A 26,831-nucleotide genomic window follows, 5' to 3' on the forward strand; every position below is an offset into this window, starting at 1 on the left:
AAGAACTAATGGGATGCCTGCTAATTGGAATGTGGCTTAACAAATTATGTCACGTGAATATAACAGAATACTATTGTTCCATAAGATAAGATGAAAAGGACAATTTCAAAAAAACCTGGATAGACTGATGCAAAGTGAGCAGAACCTGGAGAAAAATTAAATAACAAAAACATCGTGGAGAAAAATAACTTTGAAAATCTTAAGAATTCTTTCAACACAATGACCCACCACATTTCTAGAGGACCAATGATGAAAAAAGCTACCCATCCCTGACAGAGAAGTGTTGGTCTCAGAGGGCAGATTGATTGACATGCATATGCATTCGTAAATATATACATATCTGCAATAAATGTATGTGAATTGATATATACACACATGTAGATTGAGATCTATCCACCTGTGTATCTATCATGCAATATATATCTGATATGTAAATACATATCTGCATACATACATCTGGTACATAAATGTATATGTGCATATGAGTCTGATACATAGGCGTATATGTACATATGTGTGCTTATATAAATATATATATAATACACACAGACATATATTTATATGTTCATATTGTGATATCATATATAGATCTAGATAAGTCTATATCTAGGAATCCTCTATCTAGGAATTTGTTTTGCTTGACTAAATTTTTTTTCTTTTAGTTTAGTTTTTCTTTTTCCAGGGTATAGATGAAAAAAAATTGATTTTTTCATGGAAAGGTGTTCTTAAAAACAACAAACACAGGCCACAATTGATTAAAGTAGTACTAAGCAGTATGGATGGGAAAGGGATAGGGTTAGTAGCTGTGATATGAAGATTGCTCACTGAATAGATATGTCTTCATACCCACCTTCATAGATTTAAATAACTTCCTTCTCTAAGGACAGAGAACACACATATACATTAGTGAATAATGTAACATTTATTTAATATTTTCTTCCAGAAATCTCTATATGCTTTGTGGACAACACTATGATTTATTCTCTGAAAAAAAACTAGGGAAATTAACCAAGGCTGAGTATTAAAACTTCTTTTTGTTTATCACAGTGCTCTAAAATGTCTCTTTTTCTCTTCCCTTTCCCAAAACCTGAGATCCTTCAAGAATGCATCATTTTGAATTTGGACATGGTCACATCTGGATTTCCTCTTTACACTCATTAGATCATTTCTAGGTGTGTTTCATTAGTGTATATTCAGCATCCTATCTCTGCTGAAAGATGGTCACTGGAAAGGAATTATCAGGGTTTTCCACCTGTGCAGACATGAGGCACAGGGAAACAGGGAAGCGCCTGAGCCCATGGAGCAGCTCTGTGGCTGGACAAAGAGCTGATACCTCTTGACTCCCAGAGTTCTCCCCTTGTCATATTAGATAGTCTTCTCCTAATTGACTGGTTTTCATCTTCAAACTCCTTCATTCGTGTTAGCTGAATAGTCTTCAAATTTTTGTCATAATCTAGGATGGTGATTCCAGCAATCTATGCAATAACCTGGGAAATTAAGACACAGAAAGTCTGTGAGTCAATTGCTCCAGGCTGCAGAGAAATTACAAAATCACTGGACTGTACGTGACCTCTAAAGTTCATCTAGTCCATCCCCCTGCCTTCACATAGGACTGTATTTAAATCACCTTGAATAGGGCTTATATTTCAATTTTTAAGGTCTAAGAGAAGGAGATTCTAATTTCCCTGTGTTTCATGGTGTTGTGGTCCTTACTAACTTAACCTTCCTATCAAGAATATTTTCTTTATCCTTATATCCTCACTTCCATCTAAAGTCAGTTCCCTTTACTCTGTGAGAATGAACAAATCCATCCTTTTGTCTGAAGGTACTGCTGGGATTTGTGGCTTAGGAAGCCTTTGCCCCATCCATCAGCACTGTCCATCGCTGATGATGTTTGCATGACCCCAAATGATAACACCATCTATAGATAAAAGATCCCTCAAAGTGGAGAAGCCACAGTGGTGAGTGGTTAAATAAGCAGTCCCCACTCTGTTACCTGACCGCATTTTACTAGAACTACCACAGTAAGCCAAGTAGAAATGAATTAAGACTCTTTATGAATGTATTGGAAAGAAAGAGCAGAAGTATTATAACATGACCATGGAGCCCTTATAGATGATGCTGGTGGAACCTGAGAAGGGTTTCCAGACTCAAAAGTTCTCCTGAATAGGAAACATCCCTACCTACATCAGGGAGGAAACTGCAAAAGCCAGAGTCGAGACCTTAAAAGTTTTTTCTTTCCCTACACAATAAAATAAACAAAGATAACTGGAATAGAAGGCAATAGAACTGGGTTTGAATTGAATAATAACTCCTTAACAGTGTGACCACAGACAATTCAATTAACCTTGAGGAGATTCAGTTTTCTCATCTGAAAAATGAGAATGAATGAATGAATGAATGAATGAATGAATGAATGAATGAATGAAAAAGCATCTATTAAGTACTATGTGCCCTCCTCTATGCTAAGTGCTGGGGATATAAATACAAAAGCAAAAATAACAGTAATAATTCTAATACTGGTACTTCCTACCTCTCAAGATTGTTGTAGGGAAAACATGCTTTACTAACCTAAAAGCCAGATGCAAACATGAGTAATGTTTATCAGTGCATTCAAAGAAAGGTAAGCAGGGAGGGATTGTAAAAGCATTCTATGGGGCTTAGTAGCTTCCAGCTACAAAGGCCATGGGGTTCCATTCATTTTCTAACTCTCCCAGCCTCCCCACCCTAATCACTGACTTCACAACTGACTGAGAATAACTGGAGACGGAGACCTTCTTTCCTAAGGTTTGGTATAGAAAGCTCCTCTCCTGGAACAAATGGGAGGCATGTAATATGACAGAAAAAGCATTGACGAAGGAGTCAGAAAACCCTGGACAGGATCTGGCATCTGATACGTGCGACCTCTGTGACCTTGGGTATGTCACTTAATGTGCCTGGGACTTACTTTCCTCACTATAAAATGAATGGCTTAGATCAGATGAACTCTGAGGGCTCCTTCCCATTCTATGCAGGAAACAGATAGTGTCTAGAAATAGTTATTTAATAAATAAACCCATGAATTTATCTCATCTTATTTCTTGCCCAAACTAGTTTGCTATTGTGCAGGCCCATATTCAGAGTCACGCTCTTGTGGTCTCTCTTTTTTTTTTACCATTTCTATCAGAGAATAAGCTTCACTGGCAGTCTGCCAGCCAAGCTACTTGTCCATGACTCCAGTACGCAAGAAACAAAGCTAATAGTGAATAGGACTGCCCAAACGTTCCAGACCACTAGTGCTTACCAGCAGTCAATGTCCTGTAAGAGAGCATGAGACTTATGAATGACCATTTCAGTATTTTCCTTTGTAGGAAGTAAACATAACATTAGGAAGAACAAGTTAATATGTCACATTTACATGGCTCATTGAAGTTTTCAAAGCATCCCCCTACCCCGACAACATAGTGGAATGAATAGTACAAGCATGTTTATTTCCATTTTACAGATAGGGCAACTGAGACCTTGAAAAGTTAAGTGACTTGTGCATGGACAAGTCATGTGTGGGGCAATGATGTGTGAGGCAGGATTTGAAACAATACCTCCTACCTCCAGTTCTAGTTCTCTAAGCTATACCAAAAGATATCTCATCTGAGATCTACCAAGGGTGAATTTTCTTTTAATAAGTCCCAAGATCTTTCAGCATTTTCTAGCTCATTAGTCCTTCCTCTATTTACAAATCCAGAAGGGGGAGATTAGAGAAACTGAGTCATGTTAGTTGCCCTTGTCACTGATTGATGGCTAGATGGCTTTATTCGTTGGCAAGAAGAGGGGTATGAACATTTTATGACTGGCGTGTGTGTGTGTGTGTGTGTTTGAGAAGGAGAAAAACAAAACAAAACCTTAAATCACCAGACCCACAAGCAAATGAAGCAGGGAAAGCTGTTTTATGGGCTTGGCTGGGAGAAGCTACAGGACCAGATATGATGTACATTTTGTTTTCTGCCTTTTCACACAACCTTTTGAGATTTCCCCCCTCTTTCCCCCACCCCCTGTTCACCTCCACTCCTCTTGAGACTCCTTGGCTGTTGAGTTGGGGTTAACTAGATTTGCAAAGTTTGGCTTCCTTGCTTGGGCTGGTGCCATGCTCTTTATTTTATTCAGCTTGTCCCGGGCTTCTTGACATTTCTTCAGACAGGGTGTACAGAGGTCTTTCTCTTCTACCAAGTACAAGGTTTCTAACCGCTTTATGGAATCAATAAACGCCGTATCTTCATCTTCTTTGGGGAAAGGATTGCGCTTTGCATTCAGTTTCTTTAGTTTGGGAAGTTTGGCAATACTAGTGGGTATAGTGGTCAGGAGATTGTCGAATACTCCCACCTCATGCAGCTCTTTCAATGCCCCAAGGGTGGTGGGGATGTTATCAATATGGTTCAAACCCAAGTTCAGCGTGCGTAGGTTCTTCAGGTCTCTGAGTTCCAAAGGAAGGGTGTTGGTGGTTAACTTGTTGTTGCAAAGATTGAGGAAGTGGAGAGAGCTCAGTTGACCTATTGACTCAGGAAGTTTCTCGATGAGATTGCTGTGCAGGTCTAACCAACGCAGATTCTGGAACTTGGCAATGCTATCTGGTATTTTCTTGATCATATTCCGGCTCAGATCTAGTTCTTCAACCTCATTGAGTTTTAGGATACACTTGGGGAAAGTGGTGATTCCCATTTTGCTTAGGTCAAGACGCCGTCTCCCATCAAATGTGACCTTGATACAGTTTTTGGCGATCTTTAAGGTGATCTTTTTCCCCTTAGGGCCTTTCCGTCCCTTGGCCATTTTGGTTCCTTAAAGGGGAAGGATATAGTAGGTGATATAATTTGCAGGTGGAAAAGAGATGAAATTGATGGAAGATATTAGCAGAAACACTCTGGGAAAAACAGAAAACAATTATTAGAAATCAATAGAAGAATGTCACTTTAAAAGACAGCATGCTCTCTTACAGGATAGAATATAGAAAGAGGACTGAGAAGAGAATATCATTTAGTGTCTAGAGCACTGGGGAATCAGAATCCCTGCTTATAGTCTGAGCAATGCTATTAATTAGCTATGAGTGACCTTAGGTGGGGTCCTTCACCCATCTAAGTGTCCTGAGTATTCTGTGTTTCTAAAATATGGTGCCTGGACTAGATTAGCATGAAATTTCCTTTTAGTCCTGGAATTCTAGGATGGTATAATTAGCCAGTCCTTCACACACATATGTATGTATGAATTATATTATGTATATACACATATATGCATATATGTGTATATATTTTGTATGTGTGCATATATACACATATGAATATATGCATGTATGTCTATCTATCTATCTACATAGATAGATAGATAGATAGATAGATAGATAGATAGATAGATAGATTCCTCCAATCTGTAGTTCATTGTCCCACTATCAGTCAAATCCTACCAATTCTCAGTACTGGGTCACACCCATCACCTGCCTTGTCAATTCCTAGACCTGTTCCACTAAAAAAGTCTGCCATTAAGAAAGTCATGCCATGACGTTTATTGTATCTGCAACAAATCTATATCATCTGATTTCAACTGGACTCTTACTGCTACACAGGAAACATTTTATTTTTCTTTGATTGATTCACTCTTAATTCAAGTCATCAAGCATTTATTAAACACTTTCTATGTGTCAGGCACTGTGATAAGCCCTGATAATACAAAGAAAGGCCAAATGGTCCCCAGTCTCAAGAAGCTCACAAGGACTCTCAGACTCCTTCTGGTTATTTCTAACTTTCCTCTCATTCCTCAGCCCCACTATGGCAACCTCATTGTGTGTCTTTCTTAGATGGTGACATTGACTCCTATTTTTCTGAGAAGCTCTCCATCATGTGTTCTACTCCATTCTTCAGATAAATTCCCTCTATCTTAACCTTTGCCCATAGGATCAGCTGGAAAGGACCCTACAGTTCATTTGGTCAAACCCTCTCATTTTATAAATGGGGAAACTTAGATTCAAAGAGGTCATGTGATTTGTCCAAAGTTACATAGGTAGTAAGTAGTAGAGCAGGATGTGAACTTAGGTCCTATGACTCCAAGTTCCACACCTCCATTTTGACTTGTGTGATTTTGATTCAGAGATATGTTGCTAACTGTTTAACAACCAGCTCTCTGGAAACAAAACAAAAAGTATATGCTTGATGCACTTTTGAGTTTAGTCTTCATTATTAACATTTTCCATCACTTTCCTAAGTCTAGAAATCAACAAAACAATAAATCTAGTTCTGATTTGTAGTCTTTGCTGATTTCTGTAGTTTAAATGCTTGCAATGAGAATTTAACAATTGACTCTTCAAAGCTTTCCCCCCCTCTGTTTTTCTGTCTCTTTCTATCTCTCTGTCTCTCTTTGTCTCTCTCTCTATCTCCCTCTCCCCCTGTCTGTCTCTGTCTCTCTCTGTATTTCTGTCTCTGTCTCTCTGTCTCTGTCTCTCTGTCTAGCTCTCTGTCTCTCTGTCTCTCTCTGTCTCTCTGTCTCTCTCTCTCTCTCTCTCGCTCTCTCTCTCTCTCTCTCTCTTAAATGTAAAATGTGGATCATAAAAGCACCTACCCTTGTACAAGGATTGTTGTGAAGATCAAATGAAATAATATTTATAAATGATATAATATTTGTTCAAAGCATTTAGTACACTACCTGGAATATAGGAGGTGCTCTGTAAATGCTTATTTTCACTTCCCCTTCCCACTGATATTTTCTGGACCTGAAATTTCCTCAGCTATAAAATGAGCAGTTGTCCCTTCTAACTATAACTACACTTGAGCCGTTGATGATTCTGGGTCTTACTTTTCTCTTCTACCAGAGATGCCATCTTGAAAACGTCACCGAACCTCTCTCTAAGCCTCAGTTTCCTCATCTGTAAAAAGGGGGAAGGGTTGGACTAATTGACTCCCAAGATCCCTTTCAGTTCTAAATCTGTGATCCTGCATTCTTCCTTGTAAGTGGTCTGAGAACCTTATTTCTTTATTCATTCTAAATGCCCTTTAAGCTTATTTAATATACTTGATTGCTAATGGCATCAGAGACTTGTCTTATTTTACTCATGGGATTTCAATGACCATCCAGAGGTATGAACTCTTCTTAGCATTTAGAATAATCAAAGGTAAAAACCTAGCAGAAAGAAGACATTCAATGGATGAGTTAAACTGGAGAAAGAAATGGGAATTCCCATCTTGGGGAGTTAGCTGTAGCAATGGCAAGTTACAGCTGGTTAATCTCGAGCTGAGTCCAGCACTCTACAGTTTAATTGGAGAGAGTCAAATCACAGCTTTGATAAATGATTGTTGGGAAAGCAGTGTGAATTTGTCTATAATAAATACACTTCTCCATTAAAAAGTCTTCAATTCTGAGCCCAGCAGGCCCTTTGGCTACTCATTAATCACATTCAAGTCCATGGGTGTGGGGGTGGGGAGAGAGCTCTGACTGGAGACACTGTGCCTCTTCTCATTTCTCTCATATACTGTATACTGTGTATACCAGGTACCTCTGCATGCTCAGTCTCTTCTCTGCCTGCACATCCCTGCACTCAGGCCCACAGAATTCCTGCTTCTCTCCCTAGTCTTCTTTCAAGTCCAGACTGACCCCCTTACTTAGAAGGCAGCATGATGTTATGAAAAGAAATCAGAAGACCTGTATTTGAATCTACTCTTTGGGAAAGTCACTCTTTCTGGGTTTCTTTACCTATAAAAGGGGGGAGAGGGAGCCCAAAATGTCCCCATCAAGTCTAATTCCTATCACCCAAAGCCCAGACTTGAGCTCTAAATCTTCAGGAAGAAACATCTGACTGAAGCTCAAAATCTTGAAACCAGAGATGATTCATGACTCAGGGCAGATGTGGGATGGAGGTGGGGGAAGGGAACAAAATTCCCAAGTGATAAAAGGCTGCAGTTCTCGTACTGGGCGTTTAATTGAAATAAATTAGTGGATTTTTTATTGACTATTACTGATGTCATCCAGTGACACTGCCAAGATAAGAGGTAACAATTTGAGAAACTCTAACAAATTATTTAGAACGCCTAAGAACGAGACGTTCTCTAACGTTACCTTTTAACTAGTTTTGTGTTTTATTGTTGTCACATCGGGAAAACCTGACAGGTTGATTTTTACTTTAAAGTAACTCAGTCATCTAGTTCTTCTGAGTTAAACACTAGGCTGCTACACCCCATGGACATCTAAATGAAAACTCTAATCATAATCCATTTGCTCCATTTTTGTGCAAATGCTTATTAGCACATTTTGTGTTATAAAACTGTCATTATTATTAGTTGGTTGAAGTTGGGAATTTCAAACTGTTATATCTACATTTTTAAGGAGGTTGAATTATGTATTTACAGGTGCAATGTTTTTAAATAGCTGCCAGATATTTTAAACGGTAGCTACAGATTCATAGACTGCTAGAAGACTGAAAAATATATTAAGATCATCTATCATTCGACTTCATGGGTTTTACGGTTTAAAAATATGAGTCCTCCTGAGAGGCAAAAAGAATTTTCCTAAAGCCACACAGCAAGATAGAGACAGTACCAATCAATGGGTCAAGTATTTATTAAATAGCTACTATGTGCTAGGCACTATGCTACACGCTAGTGATGAAAAGAAAGCATATGGCAATCCCTGTTCTCAAGGAGCTTACAGTCTAATGGGGAACACAACATGAAAAAAAACTATGTAAAAAGAAGACAAATACAGAAGAAATCAGAGACAATCAAGAGAGGGAAGGCACAAGTGTTAAGGAGAAAGGCAGGATTGTAGCTGGGATAGTACCAAGGCTAGAAGTGATGTCTCCTTAGAATTTTATTTAGCTCAGTGCCCTTTCTACTACTTTATGCCATCACCCTAGTACTTCCCTGTTTCCCCAATTGGGGAAAATAAGCCACAATACGGATTCAACTAGTTCAAAAGTAGTAGATTATTTAATGGGGATTGATTTAATGGACTTGAATCAAAAGGCATGGGTTCAAATGTGAATACTGGCTGTGTGACTGGGCAAGTCACTCAACTTCTGTTTCACCATTTATAAACTGAAGAGGGAGGACTTATCATCTAAGGTCCATTCTGGCTCCCAATCTATGATCCTATAAGATCATTTAACCCTGAATGACTCACTTTAGATTTGATATTTGAGATCAAATGTAAATTATTGTCTTTTAAAAAATAAAGGTCTCACCTCATTTTACATAAAAATAATGTTAAATCAAAAATTCCCTCATACAAATGAGGCGTTGTTCCATTGTTCCAAAGTCCATGCTGTATACTTGATTAACAGCAAAAATTGTCCTTTCCTTTGCTCAGCTAGACTATTAATCGTCCTTACCTAACCCCTCCACTCTGGTTATCTTCAGTTAGGACTAGAAAGATACACAAGAAAGCAGAGCCCCCCCCCCCAAAAAAAATGAAGGGAAATGAGAAACCATTAATTCATTTAGATCAGATGGGTTGACCTAACCTGAGATATTTGGTGGATAAGCCTCTCCCTAGGTAAGCTCAGCTTTTACTATATTCCTGATACTAGTTATTCAATAGGATCATAGGTATGGAGTTGGAAAGGACCTCAGGTTCATGTAATTCAGCTTCCTCATTGTTACAGATTAGGAAGCCAAAGCCCAAGGATGAACATCACACAAGTAGAGATGGGGTTTCAACACTGGCCTTCATCTTCTCTATCATTTCTCTGTACATCCTCCGAAAACATCCAGATTTATTATTGGCCTTCCACACTGTGGCCCCCATACCTGAAGTAACAACCCCACATTAAATCTAACCAAAGCAAATAGGACTATCATATCCTGGAAACTCTCTCTCTCCCTCTCTCTCTCTCTCTCTCTCTCGCTCGCTCGCTCTCCCTCCCTCCCTCCCTCCCTCCCTCCCCCCCTCACTGTGAACCATGTTCAAATGAGTTTTTTTGACTGCTGTATCCCATGGCTACCTCATATGGAACTTGTGGTCTACTTAAACCTCCCATATCTGTTTTCAAATTGCTTCGATTGCATACTTCTTCTTTCTTGTACTTGTGAAGTATAATACTTTACATTTATCCCTAAATAGAAAGAATTTCAATTATTTCTCTCCATTTGAATTCTATTAGGTTCAGCAGCGTGGCTGGAACCCCTTTTCATAAGCCTTCAAGTTTCAACTAAGGATAGACCTGGACACTGGCAGAATGATAAACAACTTGCTCATTGCTTAGTGCTTCTATCTTCTGCATTTGTTACTCTGGTGGTTTTATTTTTAAGCTTGCCATCAGAATGTTTAAAAAATAATGAAGACCTTCAGGGATGTCTGTAACAGTTATCAACTCTTAAATTCCAATGGGATGTGAAAACTTTTCTCCAGTCTTCTGTAGCTAGTTGGCACAGTGAATGCCCTCTGGCTGGACTTGGAGTCAGGAAGATTCAAATCAAAATCTGGCCTCAGATACTTACTGTATGACTGTGGACAAGTCACTTAACTGCTCTTGCCCTCAGTTTCCCCAATATGGAAAATGAGGATAATAATCACCCCTTAAGTCACAAGATTGTTTGTTATGATGGCCATATGAGATGACATATGCAAACAAATGCTTTGCAAACTTTAAAGTATTATATAAATGCTAGTTACCCTTATTATTATTGTTTCTGTTACTGTTATGATTACTGTTATGATTACTATTATTATTATTATTATTATTATTATACTGTGTCACAAACATCCTACATACCAATGACTTCAGGTGGAACACGGTTATTATTTGAGAAGACCAACATAAAAGCGCCATCACTTCACGTAGGCTACGAAAGAGGTGGGGATTCAGAGCAAATAAATCATGACAAATTAGCCAACCAGCTTTCCCTACCACCACAAGATTGTTTTTCTTGGCTTACCTTTCTAAGTAAAACAAGGAAATAAAATTGGATAAAGCCTGTTTTTCTAGCCCCGAAAGCATACTATGTACATATTCATCTCACAGACAGTTTACAAGGTAGAGCTATGTGTTTTCCTAACACCCATGAAAGGAACAAGACTCCCAAAGTAAAAGGGCCTAAAAACCAAAAGCCAAATGCCCTTTTCTTCATCTTACCACCATGTATCCAAAGCAGGAAGCAATGGGGAGACATGGCAGTTACCTGGTTAAGTTCATCAGTGCAGGCAGTCAGACCAGATAATTTAAGCTCCATAAGTAACCCCTGCATGATCCTGTTTGGCTAACCATGGCCATCAAATTACAAATAATCCACGAATTTCCTTTTCACCTTGAACTGTATCAACACAGGGGAGGCAGAGCAGAGCTAGGGCAGGCCACACAGAGTGAGAAGACCTTTAGTCCCTCCAGCCTCTATTTTTCCCTGAACTAGCTATCACTATTTATTTCCCAAGCTACTAGCTTGGGGTTCTGCTCTAGTGTCTATCAGTATGTCTGCATCTCTCTTTCGTTCTTTAAGAGATAAATGAAGGAGAGATGCTATTAATCTTTCAAAAATGCAGATCTTTTTTCCCCATGATTCTGGATAGTAACAGGGATAATGATGCTATCATGACCTTACAGGATCATTGTGAGGAAAAGCTCTTTTGCAAACCATAAACTTAAAAATGAATTTGAGATATGGTTTCAACATTTAATAGCTGTGTGATGATGGACATGTCACCTAATGTCTCTGTACCTCAGTTTTATTCATCTGTAAAATGGAAGTTTTAATACTCAACATATCTCAGAGGGTCATTGTGAAGAAAACACTTTGCAAACTAGAAAGTACTCTACAAATGAGTTATGGCCATTATATTCTAAGCATTACTAAGCCTCTAAGAAAGCATTACTATTCCTTTGGAAACTATTATCCGTCAAACCTGGTATTTTTCTGTTGCTGTTAATAAGAATCCAATTCTTCTTTGGATCAAAAGTGCCCAGGGCCCAGTAACCAAAGATCCATGATTTCTATTTAGTTTAATAGTATTTGTTTTGTGATTCTGAATATACACTGTTTTAATTGGTTTTGTTCAAATAAAGCAATAGTATAGAAAGGATGTTTTACAAAATAAAATAATAAATCGTGATTATTAGTGTAGGAAGAGATGAGAAAATTTCCCAGTACACCAAAACCTCCAACAGAGATAAATATCTCACCCTCCCAGACCAACATAAACCAAGATGATAAAAAAAATCTTAACACTCCCAGATGTCACAACACTATGCTGGTATCTATTTAATTTTGAAACAATAATACTAGTTGATGTACTTCATATTATTGGTAATTAAATCTGAGTCACCACCAAGGAAAAAAAAGATAAGCCTTGATAAAGAAAGACAGAAGGGAAGGAAGGAAGGAAGGAAGGAAGGAAGGAAGGAAGGAAGGAAGGGAGGGAGGAAGGAAGGAAGGAAGGAAGGAAGGAAGCAGGGAAGGAGGGAAGGAAAGAAAGAAATAAAAAAGGAGAAAGAAAGAAAGAATCAGAAAAAACAGTTTTCAAGTTCTGGTTCTTCCACTTGAGCTGTGTGATCTGAAATGCAACATCATTCCCTTGGGCGTTAATTCCCTTAGGAAAGAAAGATGATAGAGAGGAGGAAAGGAAGGAAGGAAGGAAGGAAGGAAGGAAGGAAAGAATGAATGAAGGAAAAGAAATAAAAGAAAAGGAGGAAGAAAAGAGAAAGAGAAAAAAGAGAAGGAGGGAAGAAGGCAGGCAGGATGACAGAAGGTAAGATATGAATTGCATTAATAGTGTAGCATCACTCAGTGTACTTGAATGGCCATTGAACAGGTATCCTATATTAAAAAAAACAGGTCGTGGTTCCTTTTCAGGCTTTTCCTTCTGAATTTTGATTTGGCCCATAAAGTAAACTCATCTATAAAAAGTTATTTCATTTATTGGAAATTATGCTTGATAAATTCTTGTTTGTGACTGATTTTTAAAATGGATTAAGCCCCAATCTTATAGTCAGGTCTCTGGGAGTGGTCCAGCTCCCTTTAGGTCAACTTCATTAATCTTTCTGTGAAAAAAGTGTTTTCATCCATGCAAAGGAAATAACATGTTTCTTAATGGGAGTGGAAAGTAATCACCGTCTCGATCCTGCTAAATATTACTTCATTTCTGCCCCTACCCCCATCATCCATTCACCACCCACAAATATATTTATTTTCAGACCAAAGAGGTAATGGAAACATTGGACATAAAGCAGAAAGTATCTAAAGCATAGGGTAGTCAAAAGAGCACTGGACTTGGCATCAAGAGACCTGGGTTCATGGTTTAGTAGATGAAGCATTGGACTTGGAGCCAGAAGACCAGATTTCAAGTTCCAGGTCAGCTATGTGAACTCAGATGTCACTTCAACCCTCTGGACTTTAGTTTCTATGTCCAGTGCTTGATCTTCTTCTAAGGTTGGTCCCTTCTAAGTTTAGCATTTTCTAAGTCCATCTCTTGTGTATGCTACTAGTGCCTTCCTTCCTTCCTTTCTTCCTTCCCTTTGCTTCCTTCCTTCACTTCTCTCTCTCTTCCTGCTCTCTCTCAATTTCTTCCTTCCTTCCTTCTTGTTCTGTGCAGCTTAAAGTCTTTGAGCCTCCTCTGTTAAATGAGAGTGATAATGATTGTACTTCATATTTCACAGGATCATGAGGACCACACTTTGTAAACATTAAAGGATTATGGGAGTTATTGATAGGAGCGTTATGGATCCACACAGATTGAGAACTTGACCCTCTCATTCTGCCCCCACCATGCCTGCACTTAACGGAGAGCTAGAAGCTCAGCGTTGTGAGGCAATTATATTCTAATGATAAAGAACATGAAAGATGTTATTCTAGTCACTTAGCTGCAGACTGTGTGGAAATAGAACTGAAATGAGTCTTTCAACCCACTGCATCACATCGATGCAACTATATCATGTGGTGGGGACCCAAAAATATCAGTCCTGTAGTTCTGGGGCTTATTTTAAGGAGCCAGACACCCTGAGTTTTTCCGTCTTGCCAAATTGTCTCCCACAGACTTATTGACAGCCGTGGTCTTGTTCTGCTGATAAGTCAATGTCAGCATTCTCTGAGCATCAGCCCTATGGAGACCACACTGGACAAGATTTTCATTGGTTGTCTATGTGTAAGGAAAAGGAGCTTTAGGAACATGGGTGGCCTCGGGCAGCCACTTTAAACTCTACAAGAAGATATGGATAAACTCGTTTGGAAATGAGATGCTTTGTTGGAGGAAGCAGACATTAAAGTCTCAATGTAGCAAAAGAGTCGACTTCTATTGCACATAGACTATCAACTGTCAGTCATCATTCTGATTCGCCTTCCAAATCCTCCCCCCTTCCCTCATCTGTGGAAGAATACAAAAGCTTTCATGTGGAACATAAATCCCACTGCAAGATGGCTCCCATTTACCTTATTTACCTTTTCCTGTCTAAGATCATATTAGAACTCTCTCTCTCTTTCTCTCTCCCTCTCTATCTTTCCCTCCCTCCTTCCCCTGCCCTCTCTCTTTCTCTCTCTCTCTCTTCCCCTTTCTCCCTCTCTCTGTCTCAGAATTATTTTGCATTACTTTGTATTTATTTTTCGATATACACTCTGCATCCTCATGAAATATAAGCTTCTAGGAGGCAGGAATTATCTCTTTTGTTTTTGCTATATGCCCAGGACCTAACAAGTACACTTTGCATGTAGTAAAAACTTGCTTAAGAAATGTGGGCTGAATTGAGATTTTATTTTCCCTTCTCATGAGATGTTTTTCCCCTGCCTGCTTGCTTTAGCTGCTCCTAATAAGGGCTCTTTTAGAGGTAGGTACATTCAGTCGGCAGTTGTCTGTTTTGCTCAGCGTTAAATTAGCTCCACTGACCAGACCCTACTTTATAGTGTCCATTAAGGAGCACATCATGCTCCTGGATCTAGCCACTGTGGACTTCTATACTCGAGAGCCCAGGAGCAACTCCCTTAATAAGGGCAACTTCAGCAGCGAGCCCTCCCATGAAAGAAAGTCATGATGAACAGCCATGGTAACTGTACTTTATTCTATGAAACTTTACCTTTTATAGGACACTCCAAGCATAAGCAGAGTTAATGTTGCCTTATGAACCTTAGCCTTCTCAATTCCCAGTTTGGGTCTGTAAGTTAAATTTACAGCCCAAACCAATAAAAGTTAGGTACCCTTCCTCTCCTCCCAGTCCCCAGCCCCCAGTGCTGAGAACTCCAAAGGCAATAGCTCATATAGAAAAAGAGATAGAGAAGGAATAAAAGAGAGAAAAGAGGATTCTTAGGGCACTGTTCTGATCACCAGGGGGCATTGCAGGATTGAGAGTTACAGTTGCACTCCATCAAAGGACCATTGGCCAATTACAGCTCAACAACAAACAGTGGCATCATTTCCCTGCTCTGTTTGTTGCTGCTTTGACTCAGAAATCAGTTTTTACTTCCCATGGTCTTATATCTCCCTTTAGAACTTTATTGTTTCCTTCTTTATGGATAGACTGGTATCTAAATACGCACCAATTTTTTTTCTAAAGGTACTCTTTCCGTACTTGGTTTGAGGGGTTTTAGCTGGATCATATACAGATGATGATGATGATGGTGATGGTGGTGATGTTGGTGGTGGTGATGATGATTGTGATGATGATGATGATGGCAGCATGGTATTGTGAATAGAAAGCTGGCCTTGAAACCAGGGAGATCTGGGTTCAAGTGTCACCTCAAACATATACTGGCTATATGACCCTGGAAAAGCCACCTAACTTCTCAGTGCTGTGGGTCAGTGGCATGAAAATCAAATAGAAATAGAAGACGCTAAGCCATATATAAGGATCCCCTGGGGTAACATCTTGACTTAGTTTTAAGACGTGATATTATTATGTTTTTATTTATTTTGTTAAATACTTCCCAATTTCGTTTTAATCTGATTCAGGCTACACTCATGGGCAGAGTGTTTCAACCTCTACTCTAGATACAAGGCTAAGACTGATGTTACAGAGATGTCAACTTGTATTGGTAGAAGGAGTGTCTTCACCTGGGCTTCCCATACCAGTGAAATCATAGGTCTAGTTCCTATCTTAGTATTATTGCTACTATGACTACTAAAAGTGACTCACATTTATACAGCAATCCTGTAAGGTAGGTGCTATTATTATCCTGATTTTATAGAACAAGAAATTGAGAACCTGAGAGATAAGTGATGTTGCCAGGGTTATATATGAGTTTCAGGAAATCATCTGAAAGGTTTATTCTTCTATTATATTTTGAGTTTCCAAGAGAACAGCCCCTATAAATCAGAAAGAATCTTAGATCTTATCTATTCCAACCCACTTATTTTAAACATGAGGAAGCAGAAGCCCAGTGATATTAAGTGACTACCCAATGACACACATAGGAAGAGAGAGACAGGATTTGAATCCAGCTGCATTGAACCCAATGTGCAACATTATCCCATGATGCCTTTTGTTCTGTCAATCAATGACAGCATTCTATAGACTAGAAAGGTCAGAGAAACATGGCTAACAAGGAAAGGGAAGCCAAGACAAGCTAGAAAAAAGTTTCCCAATCTAGGCTATGCATATCCCCAAGGGTCATGTGAAGCTTGTCAAGGGGAGGGACGACAAGGGAATTTGGGGCAAATACTTATTCCTTTGAAATGATTCAATTTTGTTTTTTATGTGCATAAACATAATAAACTCTGGAATTTACTTCCTCTCATGTTAAAGAGGGAATTCAGGGAGGTTTAGGGTACATGAAACCAAGGGATGAAGGAACTGAAAAAGATAGGCAACTTCTGAGCTAGAAGGTAGTAAGAGAAAGTACCAAGTGACTCTTCAGTTACTTCAAGTCGGCTGGCCTCAATGAATTACATTCCTGCATAGTTACCTCTTGCTATATTGAAGGAATCTAGGAACACAGGAGAGATATTATTGAACTGGAACTGAGAATTGTGGCATTAGACAAAGGGAAAGAAGCTAGGTCCTTCTAACTATAGGCCAGGGAGCTTGATGTTGATTCCTGGCAAAGTTCTAAACCATGATCCTAAAGCATTGATTTTGCATCATTTGGAAAGGAAAGCATGCTTACTAGTAGTCCATGTGTTTCTTTAAGAGCAAGTCATGTCTGACTAAACTTTTTTGGGTTTTTTGGGAGGATTAGTAGATGGATAGGTATAACAACAACGTTGCTAGCCACTGCTTTGGAGTGGAAGACCAACAACACGAGCACACAGGAAGGCTGCTAGCACAAGTTATTTGATCTGCTTTTCTAAGGGAAGCCACTTTAAGGGGTTAACAATCTCACTTTAATCAAACATACATATATAATTCACTCAGTTCAAGGGGAAAAGCCAGCACCCTAAACTTCAGAGCAAATACAAACAGAAATTACAAACAGAGATTACAAACAAAATTATAAACACAGTTATCAACAGACAGGCCTCTAGCTGTCTGACCAAAGAATTACATAGTGACCAGAGAGAGGGGCACCACATATGGGTTTTCAAAGCTGGGGGTCTCCAATGACTACCCAGAGTCTCATCTGGTCAAATCACAGGACACTCTTCCAGTGAGTGAGAGCCCCAAAGAAAATGTTAACCTCTGAGTTTATATACCCTTCTTAGGGCCTGAAGGCTTCATACCTAATCAGCAAAAGGGTGTGGGCCTGGGGCTTAGCACCCAGCAAGACATAATCAAAGGTACTTGATTACTTCTGCATTCTAAAAGAGAAAACAGTAAAAAAGTCCCACTCTAATTACACATACAGTAGGTTAGGGAAATACTACAGATACAGTATTGCAAGACAGTTGACAAAATTCCCCATGGTATCATTGAAGAAAAGTTAAAGAACTATGGATTAGATCAGGGCTTCTTAAACTGTGGGTTGCCACCTCATATGGGGTCTCCAAAAATTTGACAACAGTAAAAGGTTTCAGAATGTGAAACAACCAAAAATTATTTAAAAATCAAATGTGTAATGAATCCTAGGTATTTCTGGTAGCAGTTGCCCATGTTGCATCACACAACATCACTGCAGCCTTGGTTTGGAACACAAAGCATACGCACTTTACATTGCACATGGTCTCAGGCCACACAATGCCCATGAACACTGTGTAAATGCAAAGAAGGTGTCATGAGTGGAAGAAGCCCTGGACCAGATGACAGTATAGTTAGGTAGTCTCAAAACTGAGTGATCTTATGGTCCAATCGTCTGTGAGTATATGAGCAGTGATTAGTGAATTAATGACCATCAGTCTAGAAGGGGCTCTAGAATGGAGTACAACAAAACTGTAATTGGCTTTGTTCTTTGTCAGATTTTTTTTTCAGTGATTTGGATGTAGACATATGTAAGAGGCTGAGGGAGCCATCCTAATTTCATGTATTTATTTAAGATAACAAAAACGACTGACTCAATATGTGTATTTGTATGTGCCTGTGTCTGTGGAGATATATATATATATATATATATATATATATATATATGTATGTATATGTACATATATACACACACACATATATACATATTATATATATATATATATATATATATATCACTAGCTGATAGGATTTCATGAATGGAAATGACATTTAAAAGAAGCATAATTATATGCTTTGCTGCTATACCTTAAAAATCCGTGGAATGTTTCCATCTGACTTGCATCTGAGATCTTCCATGCGTGTGGTGTCTCCCATCAGAATCTGAGTTCCATGAGAGCAGGGATATATTTGTATCCCTAAAACTTAGCACAGTATTTAGCACATAGTAAGTATTTAATGAATGGTTTATTTAGAACACATTATTGTGTTCTGGCTACCATCCTTTAGAAAAGATATTGGCTACCTGGAGTAGAGAAGGGAAACCATGATGTTGATGAGAATGGAAAACAGGCCATACAAGAATCTTTTTAAAAGAACTGAAAATATTTAGCCAGGAGAATGAAAAAATTAGGGGGCACATAATAGTCATCTCCAAGTATTTGAAGGACACTTATGTGGGAGTGGAAGTAGATATTCTACTTAGCCCCACCAAAGGCCAGAACTAGGACCAATAGACCAAAGTTACCAAGAGGCAGATATCGACTCAACATAAGAAAAATGCTTCCTAATCATTACAGTTGTGCACACATAGGATCAGCTATCTTGGGCAGCAATAAGTTCCCCATTAATAGTGGTCTTTGGTGAGGGTTGAATGACCATGTCAATGATATTATAGTGGAGATCCCTACCACATATGTAAGAATGGAGTCAATGACATCTGGGCTCTCTTACAATTCTACAATTCTCTAGTCCTTCCCTTTAGGAATCTCAGGAAGCTAATGACAACAGCTCTGGCTAGATAGCATATTATTTATTTTTGGATCTTTTGTCCATCAGATTTGGGAGGTCTTTTTCTTCCTCACTGGGTGTGTTTACTGAACAACCAAGTGCAAAGAAAGTAGGACCATAGGTGGGGCTAGAGATAGCCACAGGCATTTATACCCATTCCAGGGACTAAACAGGAAATATCTAAGCAGAGGAAACAATGGCTAATGTATATTGGCTTGCAGGGGGAAATTTGAACAGTAGAAGCCAGATAGGACTCATGAAAGTGATAGATGGTCACAGTATTCAGTGTTACAGTTTGTTTTCACCTTATATTTTTGCATTTATGGTTACAGTTGGTCGTCTTTGCTCTGGGAAATATTAGGAGCACATGTTGTGTCTTTTGTCTCTTCCCTGTTGATTTTCAGTTGAGTTGTGGTGCTTTTTAGTGTGAACAAATATAATGCCACTAGGAGAGGTCAGTGATAATGACCTGTGTCCCAGATTCAGCCTAGAATTACGTATCTGACTATATCAGCTATGCTCATTTCCCAAAGCTGTGCCCCACTTGGGAGCACTTCAATGTCATGCCAAAACTATGAATTTGTCCCTCATATTTATCCTTTGGGAAGACAGGTCACCAGGATTGACCACATCTATTCTTCATCAATTTTGTAATAATTTAAATCAGATGTTATAATAGAGAACTATTTGGAATCTAGTTTGGCTAAAATTTTTAAAAGTATTAAATTCAAAGTTGTTAGAAGACATAAAATTTTGTCTTGTTAGGCAACATAAAAGAAGACATAAAATTTTAAAAGATCAAACTGGAACAAGCTTTAACCACCTATGAGATACATTAGAAATTCTGATTTTAGCCCTGAATTAGTCTTCCACTAAAGTCAGATTCAAATTCCTCAAATTGGCATAGAGGTGAGTCTGGAGCTCTACTTCCAGTAGGACACAAACTCAGGGAGGTCCTACCTACCTGGCAAACCTTTGACTATGTGCCTAGCAATGAGCTCTATGACTGTTTTATTTTTTTCCCAGGGACCAATCTGGCTTCATAGAAAGAAACTCAGGACCAAAAGGTTGGTAACTAACCAAGTGATGAGGTTTTAGAGACATGTGAAAGGGATGACTGCAGCACTTGAATAGCTTGTGATACCTATTACTATGAGCCATTAAAAGGTTCTGGGGGCAGCCAATAAGCCGAAGAAAGAAGTTAATTAGTACAAGTGCTACTTTTCTAATAATTTTATTTTGGCAGAAGGCAAACATACCAAAAAGCAGAGTAAGTAATATATTATTATATCATTGATTTATCTACTAATCACACTGGAAGTAAGACTACCTACCCAATGGGCCTAAGCAATCCTAAGTAGACACCACCATTTACCTGGTAGGAGCTGTCCAAGGTATAGACACAGGGCCTGTACATGAGTGTTGGCTCTCTGTCTTGTTTCTCAATTTTTTCTAATAGTCTTATGAAGATAACAGTGATAATGACAATAATAATAATAGCTCACATCTGGACTGGGGTTTAAGGTTTATTTGTAGAGCACTTTGTGATATTCTGTTATTTGAACCTCACAACTACTCTATGTGGTAGGTCATTATCTTCATTTTTCAGGTGAGGAAAATGAAATTCCATAGATGTGAAGAGAGGGGAAGGGAAGAGAATAAGCATTTATTAAGTGCCTACAGTATCCCAGGAACTTTAAGAATATTGTCTCCTTTGATCTTCATAACAACCCTGTGAGACAGGTCTTATCATTGTCTCCATGTTATAGTTGAGGCAACTGATGCAGACAGAAGTTAAGTGACTTGCCCAGGCTCATACTGCTAGTAAATATCTAAGGTCAAATTTGAACTCAGGTCTTCCTCAATCTAGACCTAGCACTCTAAGCAGTGCACCACCTAAATGACAGAAAAGACTTTCCCAGGATCACATAGCCAGCAAGTATCTGAGGAGAAATTTGAACTCAGGTCTTCTCAATTCTATGGGCAGCTGGGGGTGGGTCAGTGTGTAGAGCATGGGGTTTGCAGTCAGGAAGACCTGAATTTAAATTCAGCCTCAGGAACTTACTAGCTAAGCAATCCTAGACAAGTCATTTAATCCTGTTTACCTCAGTTTCCTCACCTATAAAATGAGCTGGAGAAGGAAAGGGGAAAGCACTTAAATATCTTTGCCAAGAAAACCCCAGATGGAGTCATGAAGAGTCAAAGACAACTGAATCAACAAAAACAACTTCTCAATAACAATTCTAATAGTCTAGATCAAAGAATGAAAATTCTTGAACCTATTGTTGTGATCCTGTACCCTTCTCTGAGTTCTTGGTATATGATAAGAAGTATCCCAAATGAAGGAATGAAGAGAAAGAAGGGAGAGAGAGAGAGAGAGAGAGAGAGAGAGAGAGAGAGAGAGAGAGAGAGAGAGAGAGAGAGAGAGAGAATGAATTTATTAAGTGGTGCCATATACAAAGCACTAAGCATTGGAAACACAAACAGAAAAGTAAGTCAGTCCTTCCTCTCAAGGACCTCAAATTTTAATGGTACCCTAAAGAGATAACCTAGTAGGGCTGGAATAGAAGACAAGGCAAGTAAGTAGATAAAGTCCAGATTTCAATTTGTAATATCTTCTATGAAGCAGATGGGGCCCATTATGACTTATCGGTGAAAGGTCTTCACGCTTTATTTTTAAACAACTAAATGAAGGAGAAATTTACTCAGCCTAGTTTTTAAGGTCTTTTAAGAATGACTGCAATATTAAAAACATGCAATCATTTGTATAGGCATGGCAAAGGATCAATATGGTATAATGGAATAGATTATTTATTTAGAAGCAGCTACAGTTTTTTTTTTCTCCTTAGTATACACTCTTTCCTGAGGACGACCTTAGTTTTAGACTTAGGGGCAAGTTCACTATTAACTTTCAGAGAAAGTTCAGAGATTGTTTTGCTCAGATACCAAGTTATGTGGTTCATGTTTGTATTCAAGGCACTTATCTTCAGGTAGACCCTCCAACAACGAATCCTAAATCGCCCCAATTGAAAGTTCACATGAATGCCTCTCTGTGCCTCTTTGTCTTCTACAGCTAATTAAATTAAGATTAATATTTTAGCATTTTTAAGCTAACATCATATCATAGATGGCTTAAGAATGACTCTATTTTTAATATGACTTACCTAAGCCACTAGGTCTTGTGTTGGAAAGAATCATGCCTTTCCACATCCTAATTCCCACCTTTCTACCTCTTTCTCTGAGAAATGTAATCAAACCCACACTATCATTGCCTCTAGAAAGGGTATGTCCATGGACTGCCTATTGTCCTGTGATTTGCCAGACTATAACTCCCTTCCCAGGCCACCATTCTATAGTGCAGTGTTTCCCATTGGAAAGTAAGCTTCTTGAAAGCAGAGATTATTTCCTATCCATCTTTGTATCACCCGTACTTAGCACAGAGCTTGGTATATAGTAAATATTTAATAAATGCTTTTCATTCAATCATTCATTCACTACCTGGAGTAGTCTGAAAGATAGAAATTGATGTAACCAGAGATTTTTTCTAGATCATGGCTTCTTAAACTTTTTCCACTCATGACCCCTTTTTGTGTTTTGGCAACATTCATTGGTGTTGCATGGTCTGAGGGCAGTGCAAAATGTGTGTGCTTTGTGTTCAGAACCAATGATGCAGTGAAATTGCAACATAGGCATGCACTGCCAGAAACACCTTGGATTCATTATACATTTGATTTTTGTTCTAGATGATATCAACATTTCACTTTATTACTGAGATACTAATGACAAATCATTTAGTATCATAATCTTTTCTGGTGCTCAAAACCATGTAAACACCAAACTCATTGTCTTAATGCCCATCCTATTCTTCGAGTGTAATTTTTGGGGTAATTTTTAGAAATGAAAAGTTCATACTTTATAACCAAGAAATACCCTAAGACACAAGTGAAGTGGCATAAATATATCAGTCTCTGGGTAGGGGAGGGACCAGATCTCTGATTTCTTTGAAATTAAGAACTCTTCAAGGCAGATCAGCACCTCCCCTACTTGTTTTAGAAGGTTGCCCAAAACAAAGGTGTCATGTACACTAGTCAGATTTTATGTGTTATGGTGTATGTGAATCATTGACTTCTGAGCTCCTCTCAGTTTCTTTTCAGGGAGGAGATGATGTAGGAAATAGAGAAAGGAGCACAGGATAACCTGGGTATGGGATGTAGTGACAGAATCCTGAATATCGCCACCATTTTATAGGTGCAACAATAGAAGTATTAGAGGTAAAGCGATAGACAGGTTCATGATTGTTCTACACTAATTCCCAAATGCTTGTTGAACTGAATTGAATCAAATTTCAGGAGAACTAAATCTAATGCAATATAGAGTAAAATTTCTATTCATAATGCTTTATTCATTCATGTATGCTTGTGTGTGGGCAGCTAGGTGGCACAGAGGATAGAGCTCCATGCCTAGAGTCAGGAAGAGTCATCATCTTCCTGAAGTGGCCTCAGACACTTACTAGGTGTGTGATCCTCAGCAAGTCCCCTAACCCTGCTTGCCTCAGTTTCCTCATCTGTAAAATGAGATGGAGAAGGAAATGGCAAACCACTCCAGGATCTTTGCCAAGAAAATCCCAAACGGGGTCACAAAGAGTCAGACGTGGCTGAAACGACTCAACAACAACACTCCAAAGTGTTGTTCCAAAGATTCCAAAGCCACTTCGTCAATGTAGGTTTTTCAACTTTCCCAGCAATGAAACACTAACTCAGCTCAGCAGAACTATCAGTTCTTTGAAATGCCCAGACTCAGCATATGCTGAACTGGCTAACCTTCCGCTCCTCTATAACTTAGTTGGAAAGGAGAGAGAGACTGAAGTCTATGGCCCAAATTGAATGTCTCATATTTTCTCCCAAACCTGACCTGTTCCTGCTCTTTGTCACTCTATTTCTCTTCTTGATGACCATACTAGTTTTTCCAGGACTAAAACCTGGGAGTCATTAGTGACTCTTCTCTCTTACCTTTCCATGAACAGTTCCAAGTTGATTTTTGCCTTTGTTATATCTTTCACATTTATTCCCTCCTTTCTGTTTCTATTTCAACTAACCTAATTCAACTAGACAAATTTTAAACTAGCTCCATCCTAATTTTGGTAGCTAGCTGGACTTGTGAAACTTCAATTTTAGGGAAACAAAATATGAGAATTAATGTTGAAAACACAAATAGGGAACACTTGTACCTTCATGGGGCTTTCACATAATCGGCTTGGTTATCTTTGCAGCCTCCTTGTTAGCTACTGTTAGACTACAGGATTTCGGTTTCATTTTTGTCTTTTTGTTACCAGTGCTGACCACAGTACCTACCTAGATCCTAGTAAGCACCTTATAAATGTTCCATGATTAATTGATGGATTATTTAACCTCTATCTTGGGAACATGCGGGGGGAGATTGTGGGGAAAAGCAAGCAAGGGATTTGTCCATCTACAGTTAGTAAGTCTGGGTTCAAATTAGATTTCAAACTGAAACATCTATTTCCCAGCTGAGTTTTTCTTTGTTTAAATAGATTCCAACATTCCACCTTCCCAAAGAAGACTGTTCTCAATTTGGGAATCGTTACCTCTTGCCTGGACTATTATGTACCAATTATCCTCCTAAATGCTATTTATGCTACATATATATATATATATATATATATATATATATATATATATGTATATATATATATATATATATATATATATATATATTACACCAAAGTGATTTTCCCAGTGTGAGTGACGAGGTGTGATCAACATCATTGCCATCATACACTACTGAAGCTACCTCATTGACAATGAGAAAGAAAGCAGATAAGAGATTGTTCTACAGTGGAGCAATCTCCCTAGATATTTAAGACCACAGTTTTCAGCTAATCTGGCTCTGATACAGTTACAGTAGATATGCAGAAAATCACTTATCATTTCAATCCTGTACTCAAACACCTTCAATGGCTCCCTATTCCCTAAGAAGCAGTATATAAATATTGGTACTCAGAAAATGATAAAATGCCTACCAAGTACAGAGAACTATGCTGGGAATGGGGATGTTTTGATAAAACAAAAAGGAATCCCTGCCTTCCAGGAGCTTACATTCTACTAGGAGAGGGAAGGGAGTTCTCACATTATAATCTTACCCTACCTTAATTTCTCATTACTTCTATACTTCTATACTTCTAGCCAAACTAGGCTATTCACCATCATAAAATTATTGAATCTTAAAAGGGTCTTCTGAGATCACCAACCCTTTGCCAAACAGTGAATCCCCAACAAATACTCATCCATCTTCTACCTCAAGATCTCTGGTGACAAGGGACTCATTTTCCTAGAAGGTTGCCTTTTTCCTTTTGGGATAGCTCCATTAAATTTCTTTGACATATTATCTTGAATTATGTGCTTTTCTGTTTTCCAAGGCCATGCCATTTCATTATGAACTCTTCCAGGTCCTACCCAAACCAGAAGTTCTTGAAGTATAAACCTGGCAATAGGTATATGACCTTCTTCTGAGGACCAGCCTACCGATGTCTAGGAAGTCAGGAGACTGGCTACCAAAAAACCACTTACTGAGGTTTATGTGATAGGTTGTGATTGGCATTAGTAAAGGAGGTATCCTTCGGAATGAAATAACTTATCTTTTCAACTGTTAAAGTGCTGAATAGAAGATATATTGCCATTTGAAAATCAACAGACTGGGAAGGATTCTGGGAAGATGGCAGAGTAGGTCAGAAAACTTTCAGCTCTCCAAATTTCTCCCATTAAAAACACAGAGCATTGACTCAGAGAAGCAGAAATAGATACAGGGTGTAGAGCAGGTGTCCTCCTAAGACAATGTGAGAAAACCCTAGGAAAGACCCAACTTCCAGGGATGGAGATTCTGCCTGAGTGAAGTGCAAACACCTTCAGTCCAACTTTGCAAAACCAACAAACAAGCCTTGCAGGCAGGTGGGTTGAGAGGCAGACTAAGCCTAAGAAACTTTCATCTCATGAACTGTGTCAGGGTCTGATGGCTTGAGTAGGAGAAGATTGAGGGACCTTCCACTGTAGAGGGATGCCAAGCACATCTGTGCTGACCAGACACATCCATGCTGTGGCTGCTGGCAGGAGGAGCTAGCACACACCTGGTGAGTGCAGTAGCAGAGGGGCTGGGACTTTGCTGGCTGCGGGAACTTGTAGGAGAGCAGAGTCCTTGGCTTCAGTTCCAGGGCAGAGAGGACAGCTGTAGTTTACAGCCACCAAAGGGAATACAGGGAACAAGGTCAGTTGCAGGACAGTGTGGCAGGGGACCCTAGCCCTGGAGAGGAGAGCCCAAGATTGGGCCCCAAGACAGGCCTCAGAAAATAGCAGTAAGAAGGACCTGAGGCTTGGGGCATCATTCGCCATACATTGGGACTAGAACTTGTTTATGTTAATTAGTTTTTAAAAACAAAATTAATTAATTAAAATGAGTGAGCAATGGAGAAAGAACCCAACCATAGATTGTTACTATTGGGATAAAGAAGATCTGGGTTGATATTCAGAGGAAGATAAAGGAGCTTAAAAGTCTT

The 26,831-nt window shown here is 38.9% G+C and overlaps 2 protein-coding genes across 2 annotated transcripts in view; one reads left to right on the forward strand and one right to left on the reverse strand.

The window, feature by feature from the left end:
* WDFY4 (WDFY family member 4) overlaps positions 1–26,831 on the forward strand; it is a 392,110-nt gene that overhangs the window by 275,410 nt on the left and 89,869 nt on the right. The window lies entirely within an intron of this gene.
* Positions 1,454–4,885, reverse strand: LRRC18 (leucine rich repeat containing 18). The gene is made up of 2 exons (XM_036734865.1): positions 4,037–4,885; positions 1,454–1,487 (listed from the first exon to the last, which is right to left on the reverse strand). The coding sequence occupies exons 1-2, from the start codon at positions 4,798–4,800 to the stop codon at positions 1,454–1,456; spliced, it is 798 nt and encodes a 265-aa protein (XP_036590760.1). The 5' UTR covers positions 4,801–4,885.

This window comes from Trichosurus vulpecula, chromosome 8, assembly GCF_011100635.1.
Source record: "Trichosurus vulpecula isolate mTriVul1 chromosome 8, mTriVul1.pri, whole genome shotgun sequence".
Classification (NCBI taxonomy): domain Eukaryota; kingdom Metazoa; phylum Chordata; class Mammalia; order Diprotodontia; family Phalangeridae; genus Trichosurus; species Trichosurus vulpecula.

Excerpts from the sequence above, each read along its gene's own strand:
- LRRC18 (XM_036734865.1), bottom strand. The coding sequence starts at position 4,800 with ATGGCCAAGGGACGGAAAGGCCCTAAGGGGAAAAAGATCACCTTAAAG. Across the intron at positions 1,488-4,036 it reads GAGTCTCAAGAGGAGTGGAG|GTTATTGCATAGATTGCTGG; the intron begins GTGAACAGGGGG and ends TTAATTTCCCAG.